General features: G+C 48.3%; 1 protein-coding gene across 3 annotated transcripts in view; it reads right to left on the bottom strand.

Annotated features, from left to right (window-relative positions):
* NFATC2 (nuclear factor of activated T cells 2) overlaps nt 1–19,191 on the bottom strand; it is a 176,788-nt gene that overhangs the window by 67,468 nt on the left and 90,129 nt on the right. For all 3 annotated transcript variants that reach the window (XM_050807445.1, XM_050807443.1, XM_050807444.1), the window contains exon 6: nt 2,039–2,179. In XM_050807445.1, coding sequence (XP_050663402.1) covers nt 2,039–2,179 — 141 coding nt within the window. The remainder of the gene's footprint in view (nt 1–2,038; nt 2,180–19,191) is intronic.

Here is a 19,191-nt window from a genome sequence, read left to right as displayed (position 1 = left end):
CGAGACCACGTGGCCACGTACCTCCCAATCTCTTGCCTTTCCACAGAGGTGAGATCATGGTTCATCCAAGAAGGCCCACGGGTACATCAGACTCAACACTTCCGCTTCCAAAATGGAACTCGTCCTCCCTGCCCAACCTCATCCCCACACAGACCTCCTCTCCTGCGTGCTAAAGCTCAGCTGGCCAAGCGCACGACGTGAACTAAACAATCTCAACGCTCAACCTCTTCTCCTTCCCCATCCACAGCAGCTCCAGAAAAACAGCAGCAGCCCCTGCCCCTTACTGAGCACTTCTGGTGCTAAGCTTACTTGCTTTAATTCATTCAGACTTTACCTTTGCGGTAGGCACTGTCCCTGCTTTTCAGGTGGGGATAGATGAGGGAGACTTTCAGCAGGTGACACTGCCGGTGAGTAGCAGAGCTGCCCGGGTGGCACGCAGCCTGCCTGGTGGCTGGCCCTGCCACCTGCATCCTTAATGCCTCTCTACACCACTACATCCCATCAAACCTCAGTGACATCTGCCTTCTAAACCACTCCCCGACGCATCCCTGCATCTCCCTTCCCACTGCCACAGCCTTACTTAATACCCTTTTTGTTGTTTTTTGCAAAGGCGTCATCAAACCCTTTTAAAATAAATTCTGCCTCCTGTTATGCTTCCAGCTGTGAGAATGCAGTTATCACACCCCGGTCACATGTCCAGCCCATCCCAAAAGGATGATTTGTGTGAGATTGGAAGCAGCATTCTTTGCCTAAGACAATCTGCTTCCACCCGCCAGAAGTTGTCTTACTAATGTGTAAACTGGTGACTTGTCCAATATGAATGGTAGCCCTCAGAGAAGGTGCCCTTGTGCAGTGCACAATCCCTCCAACTGGACAACCCACCTCTTATGTTCTCGGATTGTTCTAAGGACAATAAACAAACAGACAAACATCAACACCCCTTTGAAGTAACCTACTGAAATCATGTCAGTTAAGGAAAAAGAAAATTGGTTCTAGTATCCAAAATAAGTGTCCCAAGTTATTTGAGCTAATTTCCTTCTAACAACACATTTGTTTCATTAATTATCGCTTAATCTGATATTTTCCTACTTCAGATCAGCATCTTTTCTACCACATACCCACTGAAAAAGACACTGATAGTGCACCAAAGAAAGAATACACCTGGTGAATAAACAAAACGCTATGCCTCTCATAGCAAGGAAATGCAAAGTAGAAAGAAGTACCAATTCCACAATGATTTTTTTGGGGGTGAAACTATGACTGACATGACAGAAACGTCAATTTGTAGATTTCTGGAAGGTAATTTAGCAATATGTATTTAAAGTCTTCAGAATGACTCTCCAAAATTCTACTGCTAGGAATAAACCCTAAATAGACTAAAAAGATATACATATAGATTCATGTACAAGATTTATTAATCCTAGAAGATGATTAACTGCAGAACTACTTATAATAAAAATACAAGTAGCCAATATTAATTGGCTTATGCTGTACTTGTCGCTATTAGAATTACGTGACATGTATGAGTTCATTTAACCTCCATGACAACTCTATGGGGTAAGAAATTGTGTTACTATCATTTTATACATGAGGAAATTAAGGCACAGAAAGGTTAGGTAATATGCCTCGGATCACAGAGCAAGCACATAGCAAAGCCAGAATTTGAACCCAAGATATCCAGGGCCAGAGAATGCATGCTTTATCACTTTGCTGTTTGGCCTCCCTTCTTGATAACAGCAAAAAGTTTTTAAAATTTCCTTCCTTATGTAAAAAAGTAATTTTTAAAAAAGGGTTGAGGGTGGGGATAATCTTATTTTCTGTCAAAATGACCTAGAAGAGTTAAAATGTAGAATGGCACATTCATGCCATGGTGAACGGTGTGGCCATCACAATCCCTGAAGATACGCTGAGTGAAAAGAGCAGGGTATAAAACTGCCCGGTGGGATCCACCCTCCAAAACCAATGTTGTGTGGAAGAAAGAGATGGTCACTTTTGAATGGTTCTGGGGGACAGAGAAAGAGCTCAGAAATCCACCGACCTGTGGTCTTCTCAGTAAACACGACTTTGGACTCCGCCGTAAAGTTCTGGCCCGTGAGGATCATTTGCTGGCCGCCGTAGACCAGGCAGCTGTCTGTGTCTTGTCTTTCAACCATGGGCAGCTCGTGAGCAGATCGCTGGGCTGCAGGCAAAAGAGAGAGAAGTCACTGTGATGAGGGGAGATGTCTGCTCAAAAGAGGAGGTCTGATTTCATGGTACTGAGACATGACATGCTCTGTCCACCTGTGTCACCTGTTGTTATCTAAAATGTGGAACCATCACCCCTGACAATCAATGACTGTACAAATGTTATGCCTTGTGGAAGTGCTCTAAGTCATTTGAGCTAATTTCCCTCTAACAACACATTTCGTTTTCATGAATCAAGGGACAGAGGCCTGTTCTCCTTACAGGAAGCCAGAGGCTGCCTGTTGTCCTTATAAGGAGGACAGGTACATGAGAATTGGTTTTCTTTATTCTCTTACAAAAGGATGGGCAAATCAACTTCTCTATGAGGTTTCCTTTGTTAAAGTATATCCTTTCTTTGTACATTTGATGTCAGTCAAAACATGAAGGCATCATGTATGCTAAGCTTGGGATATAGTACCTGAAGGTTTAGACATATTGCCTTTGGAATTCATTTATGATCTTTAACATAGTCTTTAAGATATCCGTGATCTACTCCCTTAATGTCCTTTTCTAGAACTCTCCCTCATTCACTCTGCTCCAGCCACACTTCTAGAACAATCTGTCTCTCACACATACTCAGCACACTCCTACCTTTGAGCATCTGCACTTTCTAGTGTCTGTCCTCCCCAGTAACCTACATGGCTCCCTTCTCCACTTCTTGCAGGTCTCTACTCAACTGTCACCTCCTCTGAGAGGCTTCTTTAACCCACCCTCTCCCCAGAGTTAAAACAGCAGTACCCAGCCTGGTCCCTCTCTCTCATTCTCTGTCACCTTTGCTTTCTCTGTCCTACTTTGCTTTTCTCCGTAGAGCTTTTCACTTTCAGATACATTATATATAGCTTGTATCGGTTTATCTTCTTTCATCTTTCCCCTACTAGCATGTAAGCCCAGGAAGGAGGGGCTTTGTTTTGTGTACTGCTGTAAGCCTAGGCCAGGAAGAGTGCCGAGAACCTAGGAGGACATAGTAGTTGGTGGGTGGGTGGATGGATGGATGGATGAGTGGATGGGTGGGTGGGTGTGTGGGTGGGTGGGTGGGTGGATGGATAGATGGATGGATGGGTGGGTGGGTGTGTGGGTGGGTGGATGGGTGGATGGGTGGGTGGGTGGGTGGGTGGATGGATGGATGGATGGGTGGGTGGGTGTGTGGGTGGATGGATGGATGGATGGGTGGGTGGGTGGGTGGGTGGATGGGGAGATGGATGGATGGATGGATGGATGGATGGGTAAATGGGTAGGTGGGTGGATGAATGGATACGGATATGTCTGTATCCTCCAATATGTATTCTCAATACATCTATTTATATCTATGTCCTCATCTATATTTGTAATAAATGAAAAAATGGAGGCACAGGAAAGGCCTCTGCTGAGCACTAAACCAGAATGCTATACCTGAATGCTCATAGCAACCCTCTGAGGAAGGAAGTATTAAAATGATTCGCATTTGACTGGGGAGAAAACCAAAGCTAAGAGAAGTAAGGTCACCACTTGGCCAAGGATCCACGGTGAAGCTTAGATTTGAACCCTCAAAAGCAGGTTTCTCCAGCTCCAGAGCCCAATCTCTTAGGTTAACTAGTCAGTCACCTATTCCAGAAGCCAGGCTGCAGAAAAGAATGAAAACCTGCTCCAGCCATCTTCCCAGGGCAGGCAAGAAACAGGTCCCAGCCACAGCCAGGGCCCCGCCTCCTTAGGCCTCTCTCCTTCCAGCGTGGGCCAAGAGGCCGGGCCCGCCCCCCCGGGGTGAGTCAGTCTGAGCTCTTGGCATTCCTCCCCAAGCCCAGAGAACTGGGCAGAGGGCCAGCCCCTTCCATGCCAGGAGCCTGCAGACCTCCCCATCCGGGAGCCTGGGCAGTAACTGCGTGAGGCCCACAGACCAATTCTAACCCTTCCCTCCTGCCTTGCCTGGGCCTCCAGGCCACTGGCATCCCCCTGCATCTGCTGGGGCCACTCAGTGGAGCAACGATGCACTTGGCAACATTTCAGGAGTCACTGTGCACCAGCCAGAGGCTTCCAGACACTCCACCTTGAAAGTGCCATCCAGCAGCGACTCAGACCAATCCCCTGATGGCTTTTCCCAACCCCAGCTCAGCCCAGGCGCCCTCTGTTCCCAGAGACCCGCCTGCAGGCGCTGCCCCAGGGGCTGCCGGCTACAAGGATAGATTACAAAGATCTCTCCGCAGAAGCGGCTAATCTCTCCCACATGGGCTGGGTTATTAATCCGTTCTTTCAATATCAAAGTTTTGTGATGACTTCCTAATTGAGCTGCCACAAATGAGATTTATTAGCAGCAAGAACAGCAGCTGCAGGTTCAGGCTTTGAAGATCTGCCTTTGATGAAATTGGGGAGCAGCTGGGGGCTTTTGGCCCCAGGGATGGGTGGGGCAGTGGCTAGAGCATCCCACCCGTTTTACAGGTGGAAAGCCTGAGTCATCGCTACTGGGCAAGCCAGCCCAAGGCTTGTGGCCAGGCGGGCTGGGGACTGGAAGGGGCTGCAAGCTCTCAGTGCCGGGCGGGAGGCTGGCGCGGACAGTTGAGCTGTGAATCACTGCACACTGCTGTGAACACAGCTCCCCTTTCCTGCGGCAGCCTCACTGCTTCTCCCTTCAAAGCCTCATACTCTCAGCAACCAACAGATTCAACCTTTGCCAAGTCTGCATTTCCTACCTCCCTACCTGAAGGAAAACTTTTTTTTTTTTTTAATGAAAATCTAAAGAGACAGAAAAAAGAAAAAACAGTGAGAGTCTAGTCCAGCTGCCTGTACGCCTTTAACTGTATTCTAGTCTCACAACTCTAAGTGCGGGTCAGAGGTGCTGGCATCACTGGAGAGCTTGTTAGACATTCAGTACACCTCAGGCCCCACCCCAGACCTACCGAGCCCAGATCTGCAGTTTTACAAGGAGCCCATGTGATTCCTGTGCACTATCACGTTTGAGAAGCTCTGTTTAGCCCTGGCCAGTTCGAATGGGAAGTTAAAAATACTGACACCCACACCCTCCCCTCCTTTTTTTTTTTTTTTTGTGAAACACGCTCTCACTCTGCCACCCAGGCAGGAGTACAGTGGTGGCATCATGGCCACTGCAGCCTCCACCTCCTGGGCTCAAGTGATCCACCTCAGCCTCCCGCGTACCTGGCATTACAGGTGTGTGCCACCACATCCTACTTATTTTTGTAGAGACAGGGTTTTGCCATGTTGCTGAGGCTTGTCTTGAACTCCTGGGCTCAAGCGATCTGCCTGCCTCGGCCTCCCAAAGTGCTGGGATTATAGACCTGAGCCACCATGTCCGGCCCACGGTCCAGTTCTAAAGCAAGGTTTCTCAACCTTGACACCATTGCCATTTGGAGCTGGATAATTCTTTGTTGCTAGCAGGCAAGGGGTGTCCTGGGCATTGTACAATGTTTAGCAGCATCCCTGGGTTCTACCTTTCAGATGCAAGGAGCACCCCAGCCCCCGGTTGTGACAACCAAGATTGTCTCCAGACAAGGCTGGATATCCCCTGGGGAAGAGGGGGGCAAAATCATCCCTGGTTGAGAACGGCTGTTCTAGAGATTCTGACTTAAATGATCTGAGGATGAGGACACGAGCATCGTTTTTATCCTAAAAAAAAAAAAAAAAAAAATCTTCAAGCCAGGTACAGTGGTTCATGCCTGTAATCCCAGCACTTTGGGAGGCTGAGTCAGGCAGATCACGAGGTCAGGAAATCAAGACCATCCTGGCCAACATGGTGAAACCCCGTCTCTACCAAAACTCCAAAAAAAAAAAAAAATTAGCTGGGTGTGGTGGCACGCATCTGTAGTCCCAGCTACTCAGGAGGCTGAGGCAGAAGAATTGAACCGGGGAGGCGGAGGTTGCAGTGAGCCGAGATCACGCCACTGCACTCCAGCCTGGCAACAGAGCGAGACTCTGTCTCAAAAACAAAAACAATCTTCAAATGATTCCAAGAGGCCACAGCCAGGTTTGATCTGTGGTACCATCACTACAGGGCAATGCAGGGCCCTGGGAGCTGCAAGAGAATACATCATTAACTGCTACTCGGGCTCTGGGGTCAGAAAGCCATGGTTTTGAGTCCTGCATCTGCCATCCCTGTTCTGTGACCCTGGGCAAGTCACTTCACCTCTCTGAGTTACAGATGCCTCCTCTGTAAAGTCCTAACAGTACCTGCCCTCATCAAGACCCTGCATATGAATATATGGATGCGGTCAGCACATAGATGGTAAAATATCAAATATCAACCCAAATGGTCATCCATGGATACATGGATAAACAAAGCATGGTATATCCATGCAGAATATTACTCAGCCACAAAAAGGAATGCAGTGCTATTCCATGCCATAACATGGGTGGACCTTGAAACCATTAGGCGAAGTAAAAGGAGCCAGACACAAAAGGACAAATAGCATGCGATCCCATTTATGTCAATTGGCCAGAACGGGCAAATGCAGAGACGGAGAGCAGATCGGGGCTTGCTGGGGGTGGAAATTGGGCAGTGGCTGCTAATATAGGAGGCGTTTCTTTCTCTGGTGATAAAAAAAAAAAAAGTTCTGCAGGCCAGATGGGGTTTTCTCAGCCTGATGTCACTCTGTCCAGGTTCAAGTTCTGTCTTCATAAGTTTACTAGCTGCATGGCCTTCGAGTGGCAGCTCTCTGTGCCTCAGTTTCCTCATAAGCAAAAATGATAAAGTTTGGTCGGGCGCAGTGTCTCACGCCTGTAATCCTAGTACTTTGGGAGGCTGAGACAGGCGGCTCACCTGAGGTCAGAAGTTCGAGGCCAGCCTGACCAATATGGTTAAACCCCATCTCTACTAAAAAATACAAAAATTGACCTGGCCTGGCCGCATGTACCTGTAATCCCGGCTACTCAGGTGGCAGAGATGGGACAATCACTTGAACCCAGGAGGCGGAAGTTGCAGTGAGCAGAGATCGTGCTACTATACTCCAGGCTGGACAACAAAGCAAGACTTCGTCTCCAAAAAAAAAAGTTCTGCAACTACAGAGTAGTGGCAGTTGCACAGTATTGTGAATGTACTTCATGCACTGAATTGTATACTTTAAAATAGCTAAAAGGGTAAATTTTATGTGTATTTTACCACAATAGGAGAAAATACCCTATATAAAGCAAAACGGCCCCTGCTTAGCACACAGTAACAGCGTGAGACATGATAGTCTTTGCTATCGTTGACTTTCAAAAATGCCCCTCTTTTTCTTGCTAAGTTATTTTCAAAACATTTTTATTTGTTTAAACCCTTAAATCATAGCCCTACAGCAAGGAAGACACTGTTACTCCCATCTAGAGAGGAGAGGACAGATGCTCAGAGCTCGGCTTCAGTGAAGGGCAGCACCTGCTCTTGGTGAAGGCTATAGTGTTGGACACTCCCCTGGGTGATCCTTGTAGCAGTTTTCACAGCTCTGAGCCTCAGTCTCCCCATCTGTAAAATGGGGCTGTTAGTAGTCCCACTTCACAGGTTATTATGAGGATTAAACAAGTTCATCAAAAGCGCTTCTGGCTTAATAAACACGGGTCAGCAAGGTTAGCAACACTGAAAGCTGTAGCTTCTGAGAGGCTGTATGTGCTAGCCACAGACATTGTTGTCTTATATATTTTACCATATTTGTACCAAACACATGCATGTGTGTACACAGGTCACCTCTGTGGTCACTGCTGTTCTGGGTGAATCCTGAGCCATAACCCAGGTTTCTTCTTCTTTTTTTTTTTTTTTTAATAGAGACTGGATATTGCCATGTTGCCTAGGCTGATCTCAAACACCTGAGCTCTGGTGATCCACACACATCGACCTCCCAAAGTGCTGGGATCATAGGCATGACCCACTACGGCCGGCTCAGGTTTCTTGACCCCGATTGCCAGTGTTTCTCAAAGTGTGGCTCCCAGGTCACCTGTAGCAGAACCTTCCCCCACCAACACAGGGTCAGAAGGTGCTAGATAAAAATGCAGATGACCAGTCCACATCCCTCACCCACTGTGCCCCAATCTCTTGGGCAGAAGCCAGACATTTGCATTTTAACAATCTTTCTGGGTGACTTGTCACGCACATTTGCTTAAGAGCCAAGTTCCACACTTAAGAGGCCACCTGAGGACGGGGAACTCCTCCAGGGCAGGTCCCAGTCTTCAGAGAACCCAGAGGCAAAGTCATTCGCTTTTGAAAGAGGAACTGAAGCCAGCGCACAGCAGCCCAAATTACCCTCCTGAGCTCTACTTCTCTATTGCTCTCTGATGCAACCTCCTTATCACCTATGGCTGCTAAATAGGGTGACAGGTCCAGGGTGGCCGGGAGGGCTCTCAGGAAGCCCAGTGGGCCTCCCAGGCTTGCGCCCACCCTCCTCATCAGCCCCCCTTTCTCCCATTCATTTCTGAGATTGCAGACAATCCAAACCGCACAGCCTGCAGTTTTCCAACCAAACCAGGCACCTTTCTTTTAAAGTCATCTTTGAGGGCCTGGCTCAGGCCTGCGGGGGAAGTCTCGACCTCTGCTCCAGCTTAAGCTTCAAGGTGGCCCCTGCAAAGGGACTTCCCCAGGCTTCCCTCCTGCCCCTGGATTCTGGCACGTCATAAAGTGGCTCAGGGGGCTCTTGTATTTTACGAGCTCTGAATCAACAGGACGCTGTTGGTTTAACCAGTTTGGGTGTTTACTTTCTCTTGCAACAGTGCCCACCTGCAGCACAGCAGCGGCCACTGCAAAGGTTCAGCGAAGAAAACTTATACCAGCACAGGGTCCCCCACATCAGCCCAAGTGGGCCTGGAAATGGGATGTTATTGCCCGACTATCTGAAATTTGCCATCAAGCTGGGTGGCCAAGAATTATGATCTATCCAAGAACCTTAGGAGAGACTGGTTAGAGAAATTCGCTCCTGCAGAGAGGGCAGGTTCTGTTAATAACAGTGAACAGGCTGGGCATGGTGGCTCACCCCTGTAATCCCAGCACTTTGGGAGACCAAGGTGGGCAGATCACTTGAGGTCAGAAGTTCGAGACCAGCCTGGCCAACATGGTGAAACCCCATCTCTACTAAAACTACAAAAAAAGTTAGCTGGGCGTGGTGGTGCGTGCCTGGAATCCCAGCTACTTGGGAGGCTGAGGCAAGAGAATTGCTTGACCTGGGAGGTGGAGGCTGCAGCGAGTTGAGATTGCACCACTGCCCTCCAGCCTGGGTGACAGAGCAAGACTCTGTCTCAACAATGAAAATAAGTTTAAATTTAAAAATTAACAGGCCGGGTGGGATGACTCATGCCTGTAATCCCAGCACTTTGGGAGGCTGAGGCTGGCAGATCATCTGAGGTCAGGAGTTTGAGACCAGCCTGGTCAACATGATGAAACCCCATCTCTACTAATACAAAAAAAAAAAAAAAAATAGCTGGGCGTGGTGGCATGCACCTGTAATCCCAGTCACTCGGGAGGCTGAGGTAGGAGAACTGCTTGAACCTGGGAGGCAGAGGTTGCAGTGAGTTGAGATTGTGCCCCTGCCCTCCAGCCTGGGTGACAGAGAGTGACTCTGTCCGAAAAAAATAAAAATAAGTAACAGCAGACGAGTACAAATGCTATAAAGACTACAGATTGCAGGCACATCATATACACATTTTAAAAAATATTCTGAAACACCCACACCATGAAGCAATTTAGGGTTCACAGATAAAAGTAACATTCTAATGTTGGGACTTTGAGCAAGACACTTAATTTCTTTGCCTCTGTTTTTCATCTATGAAATGGGAATATCACAGCACTAACCTCTCTGGGCTGCCTGCAGATTAAATGAGCTAATCCACGGGACTGCATGGTATCTCATCAGGACTCAGTGAATGTTAGTTGTGTTTATTTTTATTGCTAAACTTCATGAGACCACAAAGCAGCAATCATTCCCATTTTAGAGTAGAAGATATTGATCCTCCCAGAGAAGGAATAAGCTCGGGAGCTCACAGCGAATGGAGAGGCAGAATTTGGACCTACACTGTGGGATTCCACTACCCCACGGGTCCCCCTGCAGTGAAATGGAGGACTTCGTGGGAAAGACACCGGCCAGCCCAGGCAAGAAAGTTCCTCCCACTGGTCATCGTTCTGGCCCAAGCACTGAGCAACCCTGGCCTCGGCGCTCCAGCTGCTGTAAGCCCTTCTTGTCTCTGTATCAGGCCCCATCCTTGGCCGTGAGCCTGGTCTGGCTGGGCCTGGCTTGGCCCAGAATGTGCTGCTGACTCAGGCATCTCCCGGGAGAGGCTGTGAGTGGGGCCAGCAGACAGGCCCCTCAGCCTCCACTCTGGCTGTTCCCTGGGTCTTCCCTGGGAAGTGGGAGAGTGGAGGGGAACCAAAATCTCCCTTATTGTGGGGCTCACCTCTTTGAGGGAACCACTAAGGTCCACGGCAAGGGAGTGGGGCATGATGTGTGCAAATGCATGGGACGCACAGTGAGTGACGAAGCTCTAGCTGTGGGCCTCGGTGGGGCGGCCTCGGCTTCAGCTTTCTCATATGGAGAAATGCAGTGGTAGGTCCCCCCTGTGAGACTTTCCTAGCTCATCCGCCCCACAGCACATCAGGCAGAGTAGGAGCTGCTGTCTCTCCTCCGATCGGATCATTACTCTCCCATTCCAATGTACGAACAGGCACCCTCTTCAGAATATTCCCAGACCCAGCGGGAATATTCTCAATGATCCAGAGCTCACCAGCCCCTAACCTGATGAGCTCTGGATCACTGAGGAACCCAGGCAGCCTGGACAGAGAAAAGAGCACAGCTTGAACCCCAGCTCTGCCCCTGCCTTGCCAGCCGTGGGACTGTAGCAAGTCACTCATCCTTCGGAGCCTCAGCCTGCAGGCACCCACACCCTGCAAGGGTGCTTTTCTGTGCCTCCATCACTGGCATGTAATCAAATGCTTCTGAACAAATGAACTGAGCAAGCATTTAAGATGGGCCTTCTGAGGTTATGATGAGGATGGAAATGAGTTAACCTCAGTGCATTTGTGGGCACGCCGTAGGTGTTCAGAAGGGCCCTCTGCCTTCCCAGCTCCCTCATAACTAGCCCAGTAAAGGGCTGGGCAGGTAACTATTTCAATCAGCACAGAAGCCACCCCAATCCTGGGCTCTCCAAAAAAAACAACTTTCCTCCACTCACTCATCAGCCGGCCCACCCCACTGGGCCAGATAACTATCGGGGTTCCTTCCCAGCAGCAGGGTGTGTTACAGGCTGTTTGCTCACCTGAAACAATGAATGTTTGCTCGACTCTCACACCAGCCTACTGCTTCCTGGGTTTCAGACTCCTGCAGTGACAGGGTGGCAGCCAGAGGTACGTAAAGCCTGCTTTACAGAACTACGTGAGGGCTGCAGGCAAGACAATGAGATCCGTCCACACTGGGCCACCACAAAGGAGGCACTTGAGTTACGCTGTGGGATCACGTCTGGCACTTCCTGTGTGAGGCACACACGCATTGAACCACCACCGCGAGGGAGGTACTATTATTCTTCCCATTTTACAGATAGGGAAAGTGAGGCATAGAGTGTTTAAGTAACCTTGCCAGGACTAAGTAGCCAGTAAGTGGCAGAGGCAGGATTTGAACCCAAGCTACCTGCCCCAGAGCCCACACTCCTAACCGCCACTCTAAACTGCTTCTCCCCATCATGCGACTTTCTGGCGCTTCTGAAATAGGGCTTCTTGGTCATTTGTCTTGGAGAGCAGAGGCTGACAAAGGCCTGGCCAACCTGCTCTCTGTCCAATGCTCCAGTTTCATCCAAGATTTACCACTATAGGATCTTGAGGGAGGCAATCTAGTGCGGGGGGTGGTGGGGGGATTGGAGGGTAGGGGGTGGGTGGACAGGTGCCCACAGCCCCCTGCAGGCCCCTGAGCTGGTCTCTGATTTATAATGAGATGATACCACCCTTTGGGTTTCTGGCCCATATTAATCTATCACTCAATATGTAGCTCAGCCTTGATGCCCCGAGGCTCAGTGGGATGCGATGTCACCGCTGGCTTGCCCCTCACTAGCTGGATGGCCGCGGGCAAGTTCACTTCTCCATGCTACAGTTTTTCCAGTCTCTTCTCATACTGATTCAGCCACAATACAGAAGGTGCTTGACACACAGTAGGTGATTAATAACTGTTCATTTCTCTACACCTCTTCCCTGTCCTGTCCCTCTCATCTTCTTTCTTCCTTCATTCTGCCTTCAAGTATTGATTAGCACCTACTATGTGCTAGGCTGTGTGCTAAATGAATATTAAAATAGAAATCACAGCTGGGCGTGGCAGGTCAGGCCTGTAATCCCAGCACTTTGGGAGGCTGAGGCAGGCAGATCACCTGAGGTCAGGAGTTCGAGACCAGCCTGGCCAACACGGTGAAACCCTGTCTCTATTAAAAATACAAAAATTCGCCAGATGTGGTAACGGGCTCTTGTAGTCCCAGCTACTCAGGAGGTTGAGGAACGAGAATTGCTTGAACCCGGGAGACAGAGGTTGCAGTGAGCCAAGATCACGCCACTGCACTCCAACCTGGGTCACAGAGTGAGACTCCATCTCAAAAAACATAATGTCAGCCCCCTACTTGGAACCCACGGCTTCCCATCTTAGAATAAAATCCAAATTCCCCACCTTGGGCTCAGACCTCACCTCCGACCCCTTGCCCCACCTATAGCACTCTACACAGTCTCCTGGGGTACCTTCCTCCTCCCTGGAGACCCCGAGCTTATCCCTGCCTCAGGGCCTTTGTACTGGCTATACTTCCCCATGGACCAATCACTCAGGTCTGGGTGAACAAGCTCCATCCTCAGAGGCCTTCCCTGATTGGCATGACACACACACATTTAACCAGCCTAGCCAACATGGTGATGTTGCTGTTCCCGCACCAAGCCACCAACCCGTGGTCCTTGTTATTTTTGTCACGACACTAGGCTCTCAAGTGCTGTCTTTGCTTGTTTACTGTCTGCCTTCCCCACTAGAATGTAACCTTTGTGAGGGTGGGGACTTTGTTTTGTCCAGTGCTCTATCCCTAGTGCCCAGAACAGTATATATCACATGCCAAATGTATTTTTAATTGAAAGAATAAATATTGGGAAGTCCACGATAATGACGTGAGTCATTTCAGCTTCCAGCAGGAGCAGCTGAACAAAATAAGCTGAACAAGATAAGATGCACAAAGTAAAGCACAGTCAACATGCCATCTGGGCCTCCCTAATTCTTTTGTTTGTTTTGAGATGGACTCTCACTCTGCAGCCCAGGCTGGAGTGCAGTGGTATGATCTTGGCTCACTACAACCTCCGCCTCCCAGGTTCAAGTGATTCTCATGCCTCAGCCTCCCGAGTAGCTGGGATTACAGGCATGCACCACCACACCTGGCTAACTTTTGTATTTTTAGTAGAGACGGGGTTTCGCCACGTTGGCCAGGCTGGTCTCGAACTCCTGACCTCAAGTGATCTGTCCACTTCAGCCTCCCAAGGTGCTAAGATTCCAGGCATGAGCCACCACACCTGGCCCGGGCCTCCCTAATTCTAAGGGTTTCCTGAAGAAATGCTGCACTAGCACCCAACTTCCAACTAGACCCAGGAGGGTAAAGTAAGGGATAAAATGGAAGGCGTGCAGGAAGCATTGGGGTCGTAGGTTTTCTAATTTTTGCTTTCAGAAAAAAAAAAAAAAAAAAAAAGCATAAGAAATAGCTGAATTTCCATAGGGAAAACAATGGAGCTGGACCCTACCCCACACCATACACAAAAACCAACCTGCATGGATCAGAGCCCCAAACATGAAACCAGAACCGAAAAGCTTCCAGAAGAAAATGTAACAGAATGTCTTTGCTGCCTTCAGATAGGCAGAGATTTCCTGGAGGAATGCAAAAAGCACTAATCCCAGACAAAAAGAAAATGTCAAATTGGGCTTCATCAAAATAAAATATGAATGTTCATGAAAAGACACTACCTGGGCCAGGCATGGTGGCTCACGCCTGTAATCACAGCACTTTGGGAGGCCGAGGTAGGCAGATTGCCTGAGGTCAGGAGTTCGAGACTGGCCTGGCCAACATGGTGAAACCCCATCTCTACTAAAAATACAAAAATTATCTGGGCATGGTGGCAGGTGCCTGTAATCCCAGCTACTCCAGAGGCTGAGGCAGGAGAATCACTTCAGCCTGGGAGGTGGAGGTTGCAGTGAGCCGAGGTTGTGCCATTGCACTCTAGCCTGAGCCACGAGAGTGAGACTTTGTCTCAAAAAAAAAAAAAAAAAAAAAAATAAAAGACACAAGACACTACCTGAAAATAAACAGGTAAGCCACAGACAGGGGAAAAATATACACAAATCTGACAAAGGACTTATGTCCAGAATATATAAAGAACTGATGCATATTAACAATAAAAATATGAATAACCCAGTTAAAAATGGGCAAATAGTTGAACAGACACTTTACCAAAGAAGATACATAGGCCGGGCATGGTGGCTCACGCCTGTAATCCCAACACTTTGGGAGGTGGAGGCAGGTGGATGACCTGAGGTCAGGAGTTCGAGACCAGCCTGGCCAACATGGTGAAACCCCATCTCTACTAAAAATACAAAAATTAGCCGGGCATGGTGGCGGGCAACTGTAATCCCAGCTACTCCAGAGGCTGAGGCAGAAGAATCACTTGAAGCTGGGAGGCAGAGGTTGCAGTGAACTGAGATTGCGCCATTGCACTCCAGCCTGGGGGACGGACAAGAGCGAGATTCCGTCTCAAAAAAATAATAAAAAAATAGAAGATACACAGATAGCCAACAAGCATCTGAATCAGTAGTCATTAGGGAAATGCACATTAAAACTACAATGAGATTCCATTTCACACTCATTAGAAGGGTTAAAATTTAAAAGACTGACAATACCAAATATTGGTGAGGATGTGGAGCAACTGGAACTCTCATACATCCTTGTTCAGAGTGGAATATGGTGTTGAAAATACATAAATAAAAACATACACATCCAACTCCATTCCTAGGTCATTTACCCAAGAGAAATGAAAGCATTTGCTCACAAAAGGACTTGAATAGGAATGTTCATAGTAGCCTTATCCATAAACCCAAGCACTGGGAACAGACCGAATGTCTACCAATGGTACATAAACAATTGTTATATTCATGCAATTGAATAGTGCTCAGCAATAAATAGGAATGCACTACTGAATCACTCCATAGCAGTGACAGATCTCAAAAATAACATGCTGAGCAAAAACAGCCAGACCCAGAAGGGTACACACTGTATTAATTCCATTCTATAAAGTTCTAGAACAGGGAAGATTAATCAACCGTGATAGAAATCAGAAGAGCGGCTGCCTCCGTGTGTGGGCTTGAGGAGGAGGCCTTGGCTGAAGGGACATGGGAACGTTCAAGAGTGAAGAAAGCGCTGTCTCGAGTGGTGGTTACGTGGGTATATGCGATTGTCAAAAATCACTGAACGCTTACAATCTGTGCAATCTACTTTAATTATACCTCCATAAAAAATATATATGTCACAAAGAGAGGCGGAGAGGGAAAAGAGCATGTGAGAAAATCCATTTTCTAACCCACACCCCATACCCACTCCCAAGCCCCGCAAAATGAGCAAAGTGAATTTACATTCTGTGCCCTGAGCTGGCAGGGCTTTGTGTGAAATTGCTTTACATGTTTTCTGAAATGCACTGAGCAGAGAGGCCCATCTGCTGGGCAGGGAGAAAGCCATGGTGGCTTGGGCAGAACTGCCTGGAGACATGGCTGGGCCTGGAGACACGGCTGGAGAGGTTCTGTTAAGTTATCTCAGGACCAGGTGTGTGCCTGTGGACGTCTCCTATCTCATTGCAGCCTTTTCTCCCCCACTGGGCAGTGTGGAAATACAGGCTGGAGACAGTCACTATGTGCCGAGCCCTGGTAAACATTGCCTGGTTCAGTCTTTATAGGACAGAGACTGACGAGTAAATGGGGCTGTCAGAGCACAAAGTGGGGGACCCCGTACCGTGGGGGGTCAGGGAATGCTTCCTCCTTGAGGAGCCGTCTAAACAGAGGCCTTGGAGGAGGAGGGGTTAGCCAAGCCACTGGAGGATAGGGAGGGGTGGGCTCCAGATAAGCACCTCAAAGTCTGCCCCACATCAGAATCACTGGGAGAGCTCTGAAAGCCCCCATGGCCAGGCCACATCCTGACAACCAAATCAGAGTCTCCGGGGTGGGACCAGGACATCAGTATTTTTTTTTTTTCTTTTCTGAAACAACATCTAACTTTGTCACCCAAGCTGGAGTGTAGTGGTGCAATCTTGGCTCACTGCAGCCTCAATCTCCTGGGTCCAAGCAATCCTCCCACCTCAGGCCTCCAAGTAGCTGGGACTACAGGCACGCACCAACACGCCTGGCTAATGGTTTTTGTAGAGATGGGTTTTCACCATATTGGTCAGGCTGGTCTCCAACTCCTGAGCTCAAGCAATCCTCTAGCTTCAGCCTCCCAAAGCGCTGAGATTACAGACGTGAGCCACCGAGCCTGGCCGGGCATCAGTATTTTTTTAATACAACTCCCGGGTAATTCTAGCATACAGTCAAGCTTGAGAACCTATGTTCTGGGTGGAGGTGACAGTGTGCAAAAGCCAAAAAGTCAGGGAAAGATCCCAATGCATCTGGGAACTGAGGAGCAGATAGGAAGGGAAGCCACGAAATGCAGTTGAGGAAATGTAGTGGGTTACATAGTACCCCCCTACCTGACTCCTCCTCCCTGCAAACCATCCACCCACAAGCTCAGAATGTACCTTATTTGGAACCAGGGTCTTTGCAGATATAATTAAGGTAAGAATGGAGATGAGATCACCCTGGATTAGGTATAAACCAAATAAGTGCATCCTCGTAAGCAACAGAAACAGACACACACAGAGACCCAGAAAAGGCCCGTGTGCAGACAGAGGCAGAGACTGGAGCAATGCAGCCACAAGCCAAGTAAGGCCAGGGAGACCAGCAGGCACCAAAAGCTGGCGGGGATGGCACCGGCGGTTTCTCCCCTGAGCCTCCAGCGGGAACCAACCCTGCCAACACCTTGATTTCAGACTTCTGGCCTCCAAAACAGTGAGAGAATACATTTCTATTGTTTCAAGCCACCTGGTTTGCAGTATTTGGTTATGACAGCCTAGGAGACTAACATAAGAGGGAAGCAGGCGCCAGCTCTACCCCTGCAGGGAAACTGGAGTTGAAGCTGACAACACCAAGAAGGCTGGGCTCAGGCGGGGAATGAGGCTGAGCAGGAGCAGAGGGGAACTGCTCCGTGCCAAGTGGAGAAGGGAGGGCAGGCCCCAGTAGCTGCTGTCTATCATGGATAGTCTTGTTGTTGGGGAAGACGGGGGTGATCCCTCTGACCTCTTCCATGCTCCAGAGAAGTGGGAGGTGCGGTTATCTACATGGAGTGGGAAGGGGTCGGGGCAGCATTGAGAGGTTGGAAGACTGGAGAAGGGTCAGGTCAGTCTTCCCGAGAATACAGAAAGGAGCAGTGGGGGAAGTTGGAAGGATCTCCTCGGCAATGCTAAAGCCCTAGTGGAAATAGAAGACTGCAAACATGAGGGTGCCAGTGTGTGCAAAAGTGAGATTGCAGCTCTGGCCAGCTGGCATGCGAATAAACATAAGGCACCTGCACTTCTAGCAAATCACTCCACCTTCCAAAGAGCAGTCTCTGGTAGTTTGCTCATGTTGTTTCTGCTAGCATCTGAGAACTTACCCTTGATCCCTAAGACGGTACATAAAAGGCATCTCCAAAGTAAATAAGTTAGCCTTGCAAATAAGTACCAGCCCACGAAATGTTTTTCTCACCAACTCACTCTCCCTGTCATTGGAGACTCTTGCTTAGTCAGTATACACTGTCTAAGGGTATACTGTCATTAGTAACAATTTATTTTACAATACTCTGCCAGCCCATGTTACTAATTGCTAATATGTATTTACTGACTACCTCCCTATAGATTATACAGTAAGCTGTCAATAAATATTTATGGACCTACTAGGCACTGGTCTAAGGAAACAGAACAAAGAAGTAAATTAAAATGACAGAAAATTATTAGTGAGAACTAGAGTGGCCAGCTGGTAGCTCAGCTTGGTATTGCAAGAGAGGGTGAGTTATGGGAACCAAAAGAAGAAGGGATTTCATAGAACCAGAAAGTTGGAGACTGGCTTTCCTACCTACCAAGTAAAAACAGGTGAATCACCTTACCAAGAAGTCTCAGTTTCCTTCTCTGTCAAAAGAAGGCAGGTGAATCAGGCAAATGCCTTTTTAAAAAGAAAAGAAAACAATTTTCAATGTTCAAATAGCTTTCTAACACCCTGAAGATCTTGCTGGAGGAACATGTGGTTAAGTGATGATCCTCAAAGTCTTAGATCGACATAAGATAAGTTGCCTTGAGAAACCCAAAGAGAGGGAGGATCAGGGGCTCCTGTCCCCACCTTGCTACACACCCCAGTCCCATCCTGGAAAGTGAGTCATTTGCCAGAAAGGGGAGACCTTATCTGCTCAGAGTCCCCCAAATCACTGCAAGTTTCCTTCCAAAAACATCTTGAGAGGTTCAAAACCAAGACTTTGGTGGGGCAGCCATCATGACCAGCATTTGATGGACAGGAGCGGGGTCTACTAAGCTGAGTAGGGGAATTCCAATATTTCTAGTAATGGGGTTTTCAGCATGTTTTGCCTTGTCATCTACTGTTGGGTCTTTCTCTTCTAAGAGCAGAACACCGCCAATTCAGACTGATCCACATCTTGACTCGAAAGACTGAAAGAAATTAGAGTGACTCTTCATTCATTTCCAAAGACCAACCAAGACCAAGTTCTGGCTGCTCTCCCAAAGAAGGGACCATTCTCTCTCCTTCCTGACTTTTCACCATGAGGGCTAGTCTTTCCCAAACTCTTCTGCAGAAAATACACTTTCCCTTTGCATGTTAGTCTTAAGACTTCCTCTGATTAACAGAAGCTATCTGCAGATATTTTCTGACCACAAAGCATTTTGATTTTTTACCATTTTTTAAAATCAGGATATTTTTTGGT

This window comes from Macaca thibetana, chromosome 10 (assembly GCF_024542745.1).
Source record: "Macaca thibetana thibetana isolate TM-01 chromosome 10, ASM2454274v1, whole genome shotgun sequence".
NCBI lineage: Eukaryota > Metazoa > Chordata > Mammalia > Primates > Cercopithecidae > Macaca > Macaca thibetana.
Note: the sequence above shows the minus strand (reverse complement) of the source record. Positions and strands in the feature narration are given on the sequence as shown.